This window comes from Miniopterus natalensis, chromosome 13 (genome assembly GCF_054644295.1).
Source record: "Miniopterus natalensis isolate mMinNat1 chromosome 13, mMinNat1.hap1, whole genome shotgun sequence".
Lineage (NCBI taxonomy): Eukaryota > Metazoa > Chordata > Mammalia > Chiroptera > Miniopteridae > Miniopterus > Miniopterus natalensis.
Genome location: NC_142093.1, coordinates 37,680,887 through 37,699,048, shown reverse-complemented (window position 1 = coordinate 37,699,048; position 18,162 = coordinate 37,680,887). Strand labels below are relative to the sequence as shown.

Below are 18,162 nucleotides of genomic sequence, written 5' to 3'. Positions count from 1 at the left end.
GCAGAAAACTACCATGAAAAAAACCTATCTGCAACTATGGACTGAGTTAGTCAAATTTCTCAAAGGAAAAAAAGGGGGGGAACATCTGTAATACTTTCAACAATAAAGATAAATTTTAAAAAAAATTCATGGTCTCTATTAGTTGAAGTGTTGGTCTAGTGTGAAATTCTCTAGAGTTTAACTTAAAAAGAGCAAAAGCAAATTTATGCTAGCAATATTGGCATGATGTGTCTGATTTCAGTTGTCTTTTCTCTCCTCAAAATAACTTAAGGAACAGGTTATAATGGATGAGATCTTGAATTTCTCACCACACTATCTGTGGCAGAAGTCTGGGTCATCACTGTTTCTGTGCCTTTTTCCAACTGTGGAGCCCCAGTTGTCTCATCAGGCAAATTAACCACAGATGATTCTGATGTTTCATTCAATGTATTATCTTCATCAAGCATTTGACTATTTCTATAAAATAAAATCAAAGTCATTTATTCATAATTTAAATGTAAAACACTTCTGTTGCTATTTGTTATTATAAATGTGAGTCTCCCAGGTACATCTAAATAATGAGTCATGCTACTTTTCTGACTTATCAGAACAAAAAAGCAGATTATAGTATCATAGGATAAAATATTTAGACTAGAACAGGTTCTTGGTCTTCTGACCACAAGATCACCATAAAATACATTAATCTTTCCAAATCCAGGGCCTAAAAACCACAGCTATTTATCGGATGGGGAACAGCCATCTCTTTCAAGGTTTAAGAGCTATTTACTTATTCAATATTTGTCCAGATAATCCATAAAAGATCACCACCCAGTATCCAAAGAGAAAATACAAACTGCAAGTATATCAGCTAAGTTAGGCTCTTGAAGAAAAAATAAATAAAATCCTGTAGCTGCTACAGGGGTTCTGGCCAATATAGTCACTTGTGAAATCTCCCCAAATGTGTAGCCTAACTGGAAGCTAAATGTTCTGACACAAGAGCATCCACAGTCACATGTGGAACATACGAGCAGAACCAATTACTTCCTACTTCCTGCAAATGCGATAAGATCATCCTAAGTTGTCGCATTGTTATTACTTATGTATGCATAGAGATGATCCAACAAATCTATCTTTTTGAAAATTTGAAAATGGAAATAGAAATACTACTCAGAAATAAAAAGGAATCAACTGCTGGTATGTACAAAACATGGATGCATCTCAAAGGCATTTTGGTAAGTCAAACAAGCCATTTATGTGACATTCTGAAGAGGTAAAGCTAGAGACAGAAATCAGATCAGTGGTTGCCAGGGGCTGGGGGTGGAGTTAGAGGACTACACAGACAGGTGACTGCTATCTCAAAGCGGTAGGCATACTAAAATGGATTTATTACGTAAGACTAGAGAATCCACTAACTGGCTCTGTTCCCCAGAAGGGCCCAGAACAATAAGCAATAAGGTACACACTAGTGAGGCAGTGTTGAGGAGCTCAATGGTAGCTGCCTCTATAAGTCAGGGGAGGCTGCCAAAAAACAGGGCTCCTTATTGTCAGTGGAGATGGCAGGGTTCTAGAATTGTACAGGCCTGGTGGTTAGCATTAACCATCGGCGGCTAAGTGGATGTTACTGGCGTGACAGAGAGCAAAGTTGTAATGGCACTGATCAGTAAGCATCTGTAACAATGTCTGTCCACCTAGCTGGAGACCACATTTTTCAGCTTTCCTTGCCACTCTATGTAGCCATGTACCTAATTTGGGGAGGGGGGGTAGTATAAATGGATATGTGCGAGACATATGTGCAAGACACTTGTCGTGGATTCTCTTCTTTATTTTCTTCCTGTCAACTAGAAACACCAATGATGAAGCTAATTTGGAAGCTATATATTGAGGATGACAGTTATTCCATTAGCTAGAATACATGAATCACATTATGAAGGAGAACACAGCTATAACTCTGGTCTATTATGTGACAGAAAAATATTCTATCTTGTTTAAGCACTGCATTTGGGGGTTGTTGGTTTAAGGAACTTAGCTTTTACTCTAATACAGATATCAGCAAACTGCAACGCTTAATCCAAATTCAACCTGCTACTTGTTTTTGTAAATAAAGTGCTGCTGAAACGCAGCCATGGAGATCTGTTTTTGGAAAAATTCCACTGGGTCAAAGTATATTATGCTTTTTACATATTACTGGATTTGATTTGTAAATATTTTATTATAAGAAATATGGGTCTATATTTTCTTTTCTTGTAATGTTCTTGTCTGATTTCGGTATCAGAATTATGGAAGCTTCATAAAAGTGAGGAAGTATACCCTCTTCTATTTTGGGCAAAAGGGTGTGATATTGGTATTCTTCCTTGAAAGTTTAAGAGAATTAATCTACTAGTGAAGTTCCTTATAGAAAATTCTTAAATTGTGAACTCAATTTCTTTAATGGGCTTAGGATTAATTAGATTTTCTGTTTCTTCCTGTTATCAGTTTTGGTAAACTATGTTTTTCAAAGAATATATACATTCATTTAGGCTACCAAATTTACTGGCATAAAATTTTATATATTTCTTCATTACTCTTTTAAGGTCTACATAATGATATCCCCTCTTCCATTACTGGTATTTATAATTTGTGTTTTCTAGCTTTTTTTTATTGATAAGCCTTGATAAAGGTTTTTCCAATTTTATTAACCTTTTCAAAGAACCAAATTTTGTTTTTTGCTAATTTTATTTGTCTATTTTCTGTTTCATTGATTTCTAGTCTTGTTCTTCTTATTTCTTTTTTTCTATCTACTGTGAGATTAATTTGCTTCTGTCTATCATCTTAAAGTAGAAGCATAAATCACTGATTTTATAGCTTTCTTGTTTTCTAATATAGTCAATTAATATCAATTTCCCTCTAAGGATAATTTTAGTTGCATCTCACAAATTTTTATGTTGTGCTTTCAGTATTATTCTGTTCAAAATGTTTTCTAATTGCCCTTATGATTTCCTTTAGACCCATGGGTTACTTAGGAATGTGTTGTTTAATTTCAAAATATTTGGAGATTTTTCTAAATAATTTATTACTGATTTTTAATTTAATACAAAAGTAATTAGAGAACATACTCTGTATAATTTTGTCCATCTACTTCTATAGGTCCGGTTTATGTATTCTATAATTTAAAGCTGAAACAGAGGCAAATAATCTGCCTATGAATGCCTCAACAAAAGTAGTACATTAACTTCACACCAGATGTTTATCATAACACCTCATTTCCTCAGTTTCCCTATTCTATATTTCCTGTTATTTTTATAAGAAAGAGAAGTTAGCCCAGATGGTGTGCTCAATGGTTGAGCGTCGACCCATGAACCAAGAGTTCACCAGTAGAATCCTGGTCAGGGCATATTCCCAGGTTGCCGCTTGATCTCCAGTAGGGGGCGGGCAGGAGGCAACCGGTTGATGTTTCTCTCTATCCCTCTCCCTTCCTCTATCTAAAATCAATAAAAACATTTTTTTTTTTTAAATGAAAGAAAGAGAAGTTATACAACTTTAGTTTAAGCCAGACTAATTTTAAAATTAAAATTTTAGTAAAATTTTAAAAGCTAACGAAAACATTAAGAAAATGTAATCAGTTTCAAATGAACTATCCTGGTTTAGTTAGATGGAAAATACATTCTGAATACAGTGGTAAAAGACACCACATATGGGAACAATCACTATTGAGGCATGAGTTTCCAAAGTCAAATGTTTTCTAGAAACACCCCCCCCCCCCCCCCCACACACACACACCATGTAACTCCTATATTGCCAATATAATTTAATACTGGAAAGGTTTCTACTGAAGCATTTCTGGATGGCTAAGGAATTAGATTACAAATACCATTATGTAATCTTATTTCATCTGGCAATCTTACCTTAAAGTACATTCCAATTGTGTTTCAGAGTATGTTGAGAAAACACGGAAAATGTGTTTGTCGACTAACAAAGAAAAACTATCTCCGGGATTCAACCAGTGCCATAGATTTGTCTTCAATGGTAAGAGCTGGCTTTTCTCAGAAGACTGATAAAAACATGGACTTGTGTGTATCTAACAAAGAAAGAATACAGTGATGTTGTAACGCAAAATTATGACAAAAATACAACTAAATATGAACTGATACAAAATTTTAACATCATAATAATTTAGGTATATAAGAAACTTAAAAATCTAATCAATCTGGCACTTTCAAGTACCATAATTTTTATCCATACATACCAAAGGGGAAAAAAGCTGTAACATACCTCCCACTTCTCTAGGAGTCAAAGAAAACAGCAAAGTTATCAATTAACTGGTTAAAAGATATTTCTGTTATGCTTGAGATAATTTGACATTGGAAAGAGAAAATATGAAAAAAGAATTCTCAGTATGGAAACTGAATCCCTTAACTTTGATATCCAAAATTCACCAATTCCCTGGAAATGGCTAGCTTCTTTTCCACTTATTTTCTTTAGTAATTTCTTACTATGATTGAAAAGTTAGAAACTATGAGAAGGGAGACTTTGATCCTATCTCTCAGCAAACAACATAGTTTGTTGTTTTTAGCTTCTCACAGAGGAATCTTACTTTGTTTGAATGAAACCCCACCATGAAGATTATTATCCATATTCAAATTGCAAGTAGTAAATATAACTCAATGTCCACTACAATGTCCACTATTACATTGAAAAACAGAATTTCAAAGTACATTAAAAATAGGCCTAATATATACTTTCTTAATTTTCCCGTAATGAATATTTTTTATAGTAGGAACAGAAGTTTTTACCTGCTATATTTATACTGAATTCTAGTCTGTTCAAACTCAGGATGAATAAAACATAGCTTAACACCCATAGATATTTTAAATGGTTGTGATCAGAAAAAGTTTTAGTGCATGAAAATATAGTTGTATCTCAAGATACTTTAATGAAGTGTATAAACAGAAAAAATGGAAATGTTCAGCATATATCCATTCCCAGGGTGGTAATTACCTTGCTGTACTAGAGATTGTTACAATGTCCACTATTACAATGTCCACTATTTTGAATTACGTTTGCCACCGACTGCTTCCATGTTGAAGATAATGAAGTTGCCTTCATAACTAAGACCTATTGAAAGACACCTTAAAAATTCCAACTAGAATCAAGCTGAAAGTGGCCATTTCCAAAGGTCAAATTGCCTTTTTATCATTAATATGATTAAGTGTTTAAAACAAATAAGCTTTAGTGTTTAATGAAGCAATCTACATTAATGCAGATCTTTGGTTCTTTTAATAGAATCTTATATAGATAGAGCAACTCCTCTTACCATCCATTCATCCATCTACTCCATCAATTTAAGTGAGACTTTTTCTAGGGACATCAACAATCTCTAGTACAGCAAGGTAATTACCACCCTGGGAATGGACATATGCTGAACATTTCCATTTTTTCTATTTATACACTTCATTAAAGTATCTTGAGATACAACTATATTTTCATGCACTAAAACTTTCTGATCACAACCATTTAAAATATCTATGGGTGTTAAGCTATGTTTTATTCATCCTGAGTTTGAACAGACTAGAATTCAGTATAAATATAGCAGGTAAAAACTTCTGTTCCTACTATAAAAAATATTCATTACGGGAAAATTAAGAAAGTATATATTAGGCCTATTTTTAATGTACTTTGAAATTCTATTTTTCTTTCCTTCTTACTCAACAAATTTCTCTTCATTGGGAAACTTGGTTAAAATTTTTATTAAATATACTCACTTTCATTTCTTTTTAAAACCTTAAGCCTTTATAAAATATAAACTAAGTAAAATATAAACAAGTTTAGAAAGTTTATAAAACGTGAAGCAAATACTATTATTAATGTTAATAAATAACATTAAAAATAATATTAATAAATTAAATAATGTTAATAAATAACATTAATAGTATTATTAGGCAAATATTATTAAATTATAACTCATTTTTCAGTTGTTTTTATTTTTTTTTTAAGTCTATTTCTCCAGAATATAAATAGGATATTTCAGGAGTAACTGTGATATATTCTGATTTTAATTTCTATTATATAATAAAACATACCAAAATATCTACAAACACTTATTGAACATCTAGAGTGTTCCCCCACTCCATCCAAATGTTAAGTTCCAGGTCACTTATTTACCTCTGAACTGTCTCTTGAATCCACTTCTCTTTGCTGTGTGTACAGTCACTCCCTAGTTCAAGTTCACACCCACTGCTTACATTTCTTGCTTGGGCTAACATCACATCAAGTCTCCTGTCTTCATTTACCTCACAGCTTCCCAAGGTATTCTTTTACATTTATCTGCATAAAGCCTCTGATGATTCCCCAATATAAACACAGCAGTGTAAGCTCTTCATAAACCTACAGTGGTTTCCAATCTCATCTCCCAACTTCATTCACCCAAATTTTCACATACAGAAACTTTGATCCAATCACGGATGTCTACTCAAAATGCTCTTTGAATTACTACAGCCTGATATATCTTATCCCACCATACCTCTCTGCATGAATTGTTTGGACCAATCCTTATAAGTTCAAAGATTACCCATAATCACCTAATAAATCACTACTAGATTGCCAGTTCCATGGGTACATATAACTGTACCTAACACAGAAGTCTCTAATAGCAGGGAGAATCGATATTTCAACTATTAGTCATTCGTGAGTAATATCAGGAGTGGTTCCAAAGAGTTTACTATAAGAAGTGAGGCTCAAAATCTAATGTATACTAAAAATGCTACCTGTTGAGTCACTTAAATAGATTCACCACTAAAATCATTTCAATTCCATTCTCTATAAGATAAATTTTTAAATAGCAATCACTTTCACCTTCTAAAGAGCCTCTCAGAGCAAGCAGCTAGGCACATGAGCTTACTAGCTTTCAAAACCCCCTAAAAAATCACACAAGTAACTTTCTCACTATACACGACTTCATCAAATACCACAGCACTGTACTTTTTTAAAAAATATGTTTTTCATTGATTTTTAGAAAGCGAGGAAGGGAGAGGGATAAAAACATCAATGAGAGAGAAACAAAATCAATCGGCTGCCTCCTGCACATTCTCCACTGGGGATCAAGCCCACAACCCCAGGCATGTGCCCTGACCGGGATTCAAACCGTGATCTCCTGGTTCCTAGGTTGATGCTCAACCATGGAGCCATACCAGCTGGGCATAATGTTACTTTTAAACTAACCACAGAACCATGGAATTTGGGAAAGGAACTTAGGAACTATTTGGCTCAATTTGCAAAGAAAAAAAAAAAATCTACATTTTAGATTCTGAAATGTCCAAACAATATGTTTAACCAAGCTGGGGTAGGGGTGAGATACAGAATTAAAAGGATACATCTTAAATTTGGGAATAGGGTAATAAAAATACTGTCTGTATGAAAGAAAGAACTAATAAAAAAACAGGAAGTTGTACATATTAAGATGAAAGTACATGTAGGTTTTTTAATATTGTGAATTATTGAAATTCACTCCATAATAATAATTTTAACACCACAGCATCAAGTCTAAAATAAATGGACCCTCACACACAGATTTCATTCTCCTACACAATAGATTCTGGAAATGAAGAGGAATGATCACATAGTATGTTCTCAGAACCTGCTGTCCCTACAATGTATCAGTGCTTAAATGCAACACAACTAATTAAGATTCTAGCCCTTAACAGGAACTTGCAAATTTAAAATATTTTTAAAATCTCAAGTTGAATAAGGTCTAAATTTTAGAAATATTCAACTCTACACAGAGGTATAGAAACCTATTAACATATACCCCTATAACACTTACGTGACTTTGGTCCCTGCCCCGCCCCCTTAGTTATGGGCTTTTCGTAGGATCTTATTTGTAATATCCAGTCACAAACAAAATAATACCGTACATGTGAACCAGTGGTCATCTTTCATTCCAGTTCTATGTAAATGTAACACGTCCTAGGGGAAAGGAGGTAGTTTAAACAGTTTGATCTTCATCTCCCAGTTATCTTCTGGCAATAAGAAGAATATATTTTGACATTAATCCCCTATTTCCATAACCTTAGAAAATAAGACCCCCTCTGATCAGAAGCCGGAAAAAAGTGAGAGATGAAAAAAGTTAAAATGAATTGCTAATAACATATTTACCGGTTTGATTCGAAGCTGACTGCCTACCACCTCAAGAACGGCATGTCTTCTGGACACTCTCCTGTCTGTTATCTACAGTGGGGGGAAAAACAAAAATTTCAAACACAGCCACCTCCCTAAAAAAAAACAGCAGCAACAACAACAAACCATGACTGTCCTCATTGAACAAAAAACAAAACAACTTAAAGATTGAGGGGCCTGCCCAAAATCAGAGAAGAATAAATGGCTGAGCAACAACTCTAACAGATCCCCAAACCTACATGATGGTATCCATTCATGACACAGTTCGTGGGGATTTTTATCAATAAAATTCATAAAATGAGGAGAAAATCTAAATAATGTATACTTATTAGAAAACATTTCAAATACAGGAAAGACAGTGTAGGTTATAATGACAAACGGCTTTAAAAAGCAGTAGTCTAGTAAATGTAAAAGGTAAAACTACAGTCTTCAGTGCAAGGCCAACCCAGGTCAGGCAGACCTGCATTTGAGCTCTGGAGCCATCAGCACTACTTAAGAAAACAGGAAGGCAGGAGAGGGAGCAGTGAAAATCAAATGTTTACAGTGAAGAAGAGATTATAAACTGATATGATAATATAGTTATATCAGCTATATTACCATCTAATACAGTTGCTTCCTGTGTTTGAGCCAACAGTGTTCTACTTAAGCACACAATCATTTCTGTACACAAAAGTTAAAAAATTGTTTGCACTTTAAATGCTAAAATTGCTAATCAAGCCCGCGCTGCATGGCTATAAACACAACAGTTAAGATTTCCTTTGTAATTTGTGGCTGATTCACATGAAAACATTTCAAGCATCAATTTACCATAATTATTTGATTCATCTCATGGTTGCCTCAGTATCTATCACTTCAACTCTGATATTATCCACATGAAGACCAAAATTATAGGTAAAAACAGACTATAGCAGCGCCTAAATTCAATTAAACCCATTAGTTCTGCAAAACCTGGCAAATGTGAAACTGCCAGGAATCAGTGCTCATTATTTTTAAGTCAGAGAGTAGTTCCACACTTAAGACTGTCACTACAGAATAGTAACACCAAGCATCACAGCAGAATGAATTCCACACCCATAAATTTTTCACACAGCTGCAAGCTCATATTTAGGACATTTTCTAAAATAAAGTATCTTGCCCGGCCGGGCGTGGCTCAGCGGTTGAGCATCCACCTAGGATCCAGGCGATCGGGGTTCGATTCCCGGTGAGGGCACATGCCCGGGTTGTGGGCTGGGCAGCCGATCGGTGACTCTCTCATCATTGATGTTTCTGTCTCTCTATCCCTCTCCTTTCCTCTCTCTGGAATCAATAAAGATATATTTTTTAAAATAAATAAATAAATAAATAAATAAATAAATAAAATAAAGTATCTTAAAGGTAGCCCATTTAAAAGTAGCCACTATCAGCCACAGTGGCTATTTCAGAAAAGTAAACATAAACTAATAACCTATTCTTCCAGAAAAGAGGGGGTAGAAATGCAGAGGTTCCTACAATCTTTCCCATAATGCACCTTAGTGAGCCAAAAACAACAGCAGTGATCTGATAACCCACTTCACCATTTGCCTAGAACTTTCACTTCAATGTTGAGAGTCACTATAATACTTCCATAGCTATTATTCACATTTTACATATTTGGAAATTGAAAGTCCAGAGAATTTAAGTAATTTGTGTAGTCACTCTTCGAGTGGGTAGTACTCCAAATCTATACTCTTATTAATAAAAATAAATATGGGTGAAAAATCTTCATATGACTCTACACCTACATATAATCATTCAGACATAGTTTCAAGAAATGCAAATTATTCTGTGGCTGGGAATAAGAAGTTTCTATTTCTAACTCAGGTTCTAAGATCTCACTGTTAAGTTCAATGATACAAATCAATTTTGTAACCAACGGAGTAATAAACTGTCAAACATAAAACCATGACATATAATGATGGTTCTTGTAATAGTCCGACTTGGGTTTCTTTTTTTTCAAGATATATTTTTGCAGGAAGCAATAGTGGACTTTTCCTGTCTTTCTTTGAAATAGGCTTCACTGAGAGCATTAGTAAGGTTTTTAAATAATAAAAAGTATAATGTGACCTCTAGTGGTCACATGATTCCACAACAGTGTAATTTCATTACAAGCTGTGCATCTCCATAAAGCACCAACAAAGTGCTTTGAAGTCTTTGAAATTAACATCACTCAGGCATTTAGCTATAACCATTCTAAAAAAATGAGTAAGATTAAAAAAAAATTACGCTTTCTCAATGGAAAACTTAAAGGTTTAACAAATTATTCTTAAAGCTTATTTTAATTTTAGGATAGGGTAAGAAGGGTGGGTGGTGGGTGGAAGGTGGGTCACAAACAGGTTATCCTAAAGATCTCAGAACCTGCTTACTTTAACAGCTGTTGTCTGTGTTCCTTGTGAAGGGTGAACATCCATACATTCTTATTATCATATTAACTATAACAGCAATCATGTATCAAGACCAAGAACACTACACCTATCACATATTATCTTTTTTAATCTTCACAAAATCTGTGAAGAAGATACTATTATCTTCACCTTTATGGGAGAGAAAGGGCAGTACAGAGAGATTAAGCAACTGTGTAGTTATGTAGCCAACAAGCAGGGGAACCAGGATTAGAGCCCACAGAATCTGACTCCAGAGACACCTTTGCTCGGAACACTGCGCTGCCTCCTCCCTCATTATCATTAGGTAAAACATCATTTTTTAGATTATTTACCAGCAGCTTCATTCTCTAAACTAGAACATATGAATAAAACTGGAAATAAAGCAGTATGGCTATTTAATCAGCAAGCAGACATTCTAAAAAAATTCAAGCTCTAAATAAAGCTCCAAAGGGCCTCAGGCTTTCATGAGGTCCTGATTATTCCAACGTCATACCCAAGTCTAACAAGATGTTACCTAAGCTCTCAATTCTCTATTCACAGTATAGAATGAAGGGGACAGGGTTTTGAGCAAGCAATGCATTCACAACGGGGGAAAATGACTGATGTTGGCCTGCAAATGGAAAGAGAAAAGCTATAGAAAAGCCAAGAAACCAAGAACTCAAAAAGGATACACCAGCTACAGGCTATTGAGAGTAGGGACAAATGACACAACATCCTTCAAAAGGTACTAAAGGCTTACCCAAGTTTGCTTATTGATTACCAGGAGTCATCAAGTTTAAATGAAAACTTCATTTGAAAGTCAGACATTTTGCATCTTAGCCATAAAAAATAGTTAAAATCAAGGAATTCCAGTTTCATATAAAATAACTGTAGCCACCTAAGTTCTAATCATACCACATATCCCCCAAAATCAAAGATCAATAAATAAAGCAAATAAAACCACCTATGTCCCACATCTAAAGCACTAGGAGACAGAGATCACTGCAAACTTTAATTTACATGTAAGAGGGGAAAGAAACATGAAATGCAGAAGATCAAGCTTCAGGACCTATGCTAGAACAGACCGGTGCCACTGGTCGGAAAAGAGAAAACAGGGAGTGAAAACCAAGGGGTGGTGGTTCACAGATAGTATCACTCCCAGAAAAGAAGTCATGCCTCAAGTGGGAAATACTGAAAACACATCTCACATCCAGCAGTTCAGAGGTCCAGCAAAATTGCGAATAGTTTGGGTATCAATATGAGTAATGATTATAATAGACTACAACACAAGGCATACAAAAATAATCTGTGAATTCATACTGAACTCAAGAGAGGGGCTGGAGCTAGGGCTGGGAGGAAAAGCCTTTCTTTATAAAACAATGCCAGCTAATGCCGAAGAAACGATGGAACCAGAAAAACCGTTCTTTTGTAACCACCAAAGTACACTGACTGAGTAAAGGATCAATGGCTGTGAATTTTTCAGGTAAAAGCTTGACAGGAAGCAACATTCATGAGGTCTCAAAGCATCGCTCCACCAGTTACTCACACAGGGAATGTCCTCTTCACTGCGAGAAGTCTGGCACCGCCTTCCCCAAGTCATCACACTAATAGCATCACTACCAACAGAACAAACTGACAGCTGGGCCTCCCGACCTGCTGCTCTGAGTTCACAGCACCTATGGAATGCTCTTATCCAGAATGCTTAACCTGAGTCTAATTACGGGGAAAGGATCAGACAAATCAAACCTGTGGGTATTCTATGAAACACCTGGCCTGGACTCCTAAAGCATTAGTGCCATGAAAGACAGAACAGGTCTAGATTAAAGATAATCTTTCATTGGATCCTAAACTTTTTTAATGCTAAAAAGCACATTATTGGAAAAACTGAGTAAAACTGGATTTAGAATATTAAAATGTATTACAGTTACAAATTTCTCGAGTTGATAAGAGTGCGTGTATTTATTTTCTACTTATGTAGAAACATCCTTGCCCTTAGGTGATATGTGTTGACATACTTAGGGATACAGTGCCATAATACATGTAGTTTACTTTCAAATGGGTTCAAGAGAAAGAAAAAGACAGAGAGAGGAAATAAGGCAACATGTTAACCACTAGTTAACCTAAGTTAAGGATATATATGTGTTCATTATACTGTATAGTCTTTCAACTTTTCTGCAGGTCTGAAATCTTTCAAAATGAAAAATTCAGGAAAAAATAACTAAAATTTCAAAAATGTTGGTACTTAAAAGTTATCAAGTTACCTTGAAAATGTAGTGTACACAATTGCTAAATAACATGATAAATGTAGTATAATTCTATTTATAATGTCTTCAGTAAAATTAATAAGCATCTTTCTATTTAGTAATATGTAATTTTCTTAAAATCTCCTTGGTTTAGACTAGTCACCACAACTGATAGCCAACAGGCCACAAATCACTCACAGTGCTGTTGTTTTTCACTTTTACTTTGAAGAGTATATGTACCCTCCATCTCACCAGCACCCCTATAATCTTCCACTGAGCCCACTTCACCCTTTGTGGCATCCCTGGCCTCTGGTGGCATTTGATTTTGCAACTCATGATTTAAACTACACCTATACTTTTCAGATGCTAATTTTTCACATGTGTCACTGTGTACCAAATGCTACTAGTTGCTTAATCAATATCTACTCATTTCTTCTTCAGTACTAGTAGTACTCCAATATGTTCTGGTCAAAATGTGCCTAGTTAAAAATATCCAAATGCCTAGAATTCTTTGTAGCGACAGACGGCCAAGTAACACAGTTCTAGCAAAGGATATAAGAGGGGCTGTGTATCAACCACATTTTCTAGTTTCTGTATCTGCTGCTTTGATCTCCAGGGCATTAATGACTAGAAAAGAACTACTCCTCCCACGGTTATGAGATTCTTAGATAGTAAACGAATGGATCACCTATAAGTGCACATTTCATATGCAAACTAACCAATCCAAAACCGTGGCCCCAATTCTGAGGCTTTTACCTGGCTCTTACATTGCCTTAATCATCCCAGGGCTAGGCATCGGACAACTAAAGGCAGCTCCTACAGACCAGAGATCAATAAAATTATTCAAACCAGTCCATCCTAAACCTGCTTCCCTGCCTTGCCCATTCATTCCCAAGAAAACAGCAGTAAAAGCTTTCCCACCAGTCCCCCTAGCTCTCTGCCTTTTGCCTTCCACTGGCAGGCTTTTCTAGCACAGCCCTGCACAGTGGGCCCTTCTTTGTCTTGGGAACCGTAATAGATTATCTTTTTAACGGCAATCATCTGATCAGTTGGCCTCACCATACCTGAACAAAACCATAAAATCTATATTTTAAAACAGAGTAGAGCTTGTAGAAAGATTGTCTTCCTGATTGAAAGGACCTGGCTCAACTGGCACATACATTTTGCCCTCTGCCTTTCTTTCTTCCTGCTTAAATGTGGCACCTCAAGGTACAACAGCACCTATGACTACAGACACAAAAGCCACATGCAAAGACTGAACAAGGAGGAACAAAGAAAGCCCATCCTTGAGTAGCTGCACCAGCCCTGACTGCCCCTGAGATCCTCTGTTACAGAAGAAAAACCTAATTGATTTTAAAAACCTATTATTCAAACTAGGCCATCTGCACATTTCTGTTACTTGCAGCCAAGAACAATTATGATTAATACCCATTACTCTAACAACTGTTACATTGATACTGGACATCTAATAACAAATTCATTTATGCTCAGCCAGTTAGAGAAGGAATACTGAGGCAGAAAAGCTAAGTAAATTGAGCACTCAAGAAAAAGAACTTCCTTTAATATTAAAAGAATTGTGTATCATATGGCAGCTGCTCAGAAAAGAAACCCTGAAGAATACACAGGCTGAAGGGTAATGCTGAAGTCACTCCAACCCTCTGTTAGCAGCAGCTAAAATAATAGTTTTTCTTCAGCTACTATAAAAATACCTTTTTACTTGAATTCTGCATATTGTTTCTTGAATGGGAACAGGGCTCTCTGCTTTTATACCACTTTTGTATTGATACAATGCAGTTCCCTTATCTTTGATTTTCTGGTTTTGAATTGAATGTTTTCATGCATTATGATGTATGTACAAAAGTGTGTGCCAGAAGAAAAGATAGAAACATAAAAACATAAAAGAACTGTTTCTGACTTGTTTGCCACATATTTATTTTTGGCATTTATTGAAGTCAAGCAAAATGAAGACTGTCTTACGCTACCAGCAGAAATGCTTAGATGTTTTGAATCAAGGTCTCTAAACTATTTGTTTATTATTTCCAAAATCCTAAAAATAAACCTGAATAAAGTAAAAGCAGAAAAGCTACTGGATCCTAGAACAGACAGAATAGAATGGTACCTTTCATTTCATTTTTGCTTATATATATTTGCTGAAAACCCAATACCAGTTAATTTTTCTTAAGATGTTTTCCAAGAGAAATTTCTGAATATCGTTGACAGATATAATCATGAATTCAATGTTCCCTTTTAGCCTGCTTCCTATAAATGTAAGGACAGAAAAGAGGTAAGATTTGTTTGTTTGTTTTTTTCAGTATAAACTACATAACACACCAAGGGCTAAGATAATAAAATTTCTTTGTACAATACTTTACAATTTGCATTGCTTTCACACAGGATTATCTAGTTTGCTCTAGTGACAACAGATAAAAAAAACAGGCCAATTCAAACTTTCATGGCAGAGAAAAACAGAAAATCATCTGGGATGGGGTCTGAGCTGGTAGTATGAGAAAATACACAAACCTAAAGGTGCATGGGATCTATTTTAGGCATAATTTGCCTAAAATTCTTTCCTCAAACTGTGTGTGTGTAAAGTAAATAAAATCTAAAATTAAGACCTGAGTTGAACAGAGACTGGTTACTATAAAGCAGCTGACAAGCCATAACATTTTCTCATCTAGAGAGCTTCCCAGGATCAGGTCCAGCACACGCTCCGCAGCTCAGTCACCAACCCTGAGACCTGCCATAACATGAGATAAGCTGATCTCATTCTTCAACAGAGCAAACGCTAACTGGCACAAGGTGTTTATTATTTCACTTGGAATTTACCAAAGTCCAATTTCTGATATTAAGAAAGGACAATTTTGAGAAAACATACTTGACTTTGGCCAGAGGCTCTCTAGGTAAACTCCAATTTACAAACAAGCTCTCTTTAGGTTTTTGAAATAGGTGAATATACTTTCCTATAAGAATAAATAGTAAGGTTATCAGGCTCTCTCACAAACACCTATTTCATCCACAATACTGATGAAATATGGATCATTTAAATCCAATTCTTTATGCCCTCCTAATTCAAGGTTGTTTAATTGTCAGCCAATATGGAACTGTGCTGACTTGTTACCACTGAAATTTCAACTAGCTCAACCTGTTTGGCCTGTAATGCTGCCTGCAGAGCGGATGCTATACAAGGGTAAGAACATCATCTCCGTCATTAATATATTATGATAGAGGCAACATAGTGAGAAAAGCATAAGCAGAGCTTAGGAAGACAAAACTGCATTTAAACCCTCATTTGGGACTTGGGTAAATTAAGGTTTCTTAATCGTTACTTATTCAGTTCAGTTCAGCAGGCATTTCTTAAAGACCTATTCTGTGCCAAGTATTCTTCATAGGGGACCTAGAAGTGGTTTTGAACTCTGCTTTTGCAACAAAATCGTCTTCAAAGCTTTTAAAGACACAGATACCCAGATACTACCTACAGAATCAGATTATCAGAGAAAGGAGCTAGTGGAGAAGAATGGAGGCACATGAAAGGATGGCATATTTAGGTTGAGTAGTAGTACATGGCAGATGATCATTTACATATGCATGAGAAGAGTAATTCACTACACCTACTAGAATGGCCCAAATCCAAAACACTGACAGTACCAAATTCTGAGTAAGATTTGGAACAGGAACTCTCATTCATTAATGGTGGAAATGCAAAACGGCACAGCCACTGTGGAAGACAGTTGGTAGGTTCTTACAAAACTAAGCACTTTCTTACCATACAGTCCAGCAACTGCACTCCGTATTTACCCAGATGAACTGAAAACTTATGTCCACACAAGATGCTGCTCATAGATGTTTATAACAGCTTTAGTCGTAACTGCCAAACTTGGAGGTAACCAAGATGTCCTTCAGTAGGTAAATGAATAAACTGTGGAACATCCAAACAATGGGATATTACTCATCACCAAAAACCCATGGAAAGACCTGGAACCTTAAGTACATATTACTAAGTAAAAAAAGCCAATCTGAAAGTCTACATACACCGTATGATTCCAACTGTATGATATTCTGGAAAAGGTAAAAGTATGAAAATGGTAAAAAGTTCAGTAGTTGCCAGGGGCTGGGAGGGAAAGGAACGATGAACAGACAGAGCAAAGAGAATTTTCAGGACACTAAAGCTATTCTGGGTAATACTACGATGGTGGACACACATCCTTACACGTTTGTCAAAACCCATAGAATGCACACCAAGAGTGAACCCTAGTGTAAACTATGGACTTTGGGAGATAACAGAGTGTCAACCTAAGTTCATAGAACACAGCACTGTGGTACAGGACGCTGACAGTGGGGAGGCTGCACATGTGTGGGTGTGGAGGGTAGATGGGACTCTGTACTTTCCACTCAACTCTGCTGTAAACCTGAAACTACTCAAGAAAATAAAGCCTATTTTTAAAAATTAATTATACTGTAAAGTAATGTCAGCAAAAGTTAAACAGGATCATGGCTATAATGTGATTACCCCATGAGTCTAGTCAGCACTTATCCAATTATCCAATATGCCTACACTGTCTAACTTTAGAGGCTGAAATCATAACAGTCATTTAGTCTGAAGGACCTTCCCTCCCTACCACCCACTCTCCACCTACCAAAATTCTAACTATTCTAACACTTCATAGTCAGCTCATTATGTCACTGACATATTCAGGGAGTTGTCATTTATAACACTGCTGTCGTTTATCATTGTCTCTATATTGTTTACCTTACTTCCCCCCAATTCACTCACTCAAGTTGCCTGCCTGGCTCCAGTCTCATTTGAGGTTGTAACCCATTTAGTTACTTGCTTCTATGTCTCTCAGACCTATTAAACTTTAAGTACTTGTTTCTCTTTCATTTCTCCCATCTGATAGTATAGGGTGTCCCCAAAAAATACATACACACTTTGAATAATTACTAATTCCAATTTTTTTTCTTTTCAAATTTAACCCATTAGAATTAATAACTAATAATAATTATTCAAAATGTGTATATTCATCAACTATTTTCTGAGTTTACTAAAATATTAGTCAACAAAATAGGAAAAACATTAATATCATAAATGTTGCTCCATAAGCTTTAACAATTGGTAGCACTGCTTCTGTTAAAATTCACTTCTAAACTCTATATCCATTTTACCCTAAGTTACAAATAGACTCTTTTTGAGGATTGGAAGAGTGAGAGGTTGAGGCACAGAACAGGAAAGAAGAGATCATGTGTTGAAGACCTGCTATGTGCTAGACATTGTACTGGGCTCAATAACTGAGGGAGGAGCAAAACCCAGCAACTAGGAGTGCTTGGCACATCCCTAGGACTAGAAAGGTGGGGCTAGAATTCCAAGACAGCTGGTGAGATTCTGCAATAAGCAGGAACAGTACAGAGTTGCCAGAATC

At 35.7% G+C, this 18,162-nt stretch overlaps 1 protein-coding gene across 7 annotated transcripts in view; it reads right to left on the bottom strand.

Annotated features, from left to right (window-relative positions):
- Positions 1-18,162, bottom strand: part of APLF (aprataxin and PNKP like factor) — a 46,791-nt gene that overhangs the window by 25,440 nt on the left and 3,189 nt on the right. For 3 of the 7 annotated variants that reach the window (XM_016224211.2, XM_016224209.2, XM_016224210.2), the window contains 4 exons: positions 16,512-16,664; positions 8,107-8,178; positions 3,861-4,033; positions 309-456 (listed from right to left, as the gene is read on the bottom strand). In XM_016224211.2, coding sequence (XP_016079697.2) covers positions 309-456; positions 3,861-4,033; positions 8,107-8,178; positions 16,512-16,586 — 468 coding nt within the window. In that variant the 5' untranslated portion in view covers positions 16,587-16,664. Of the gene's footprint in view, positions 1-308; positions 457-3,860; positions 4,034-8,106; positions 8,179-16,511; positions 17,472-18,162 lie in introns of those variants that run through there. The other 4 variants (XM_016224208.2, XM_016224212.2, XM_087823605.1 and 1 more) reach the window with 3 other exon arrangements.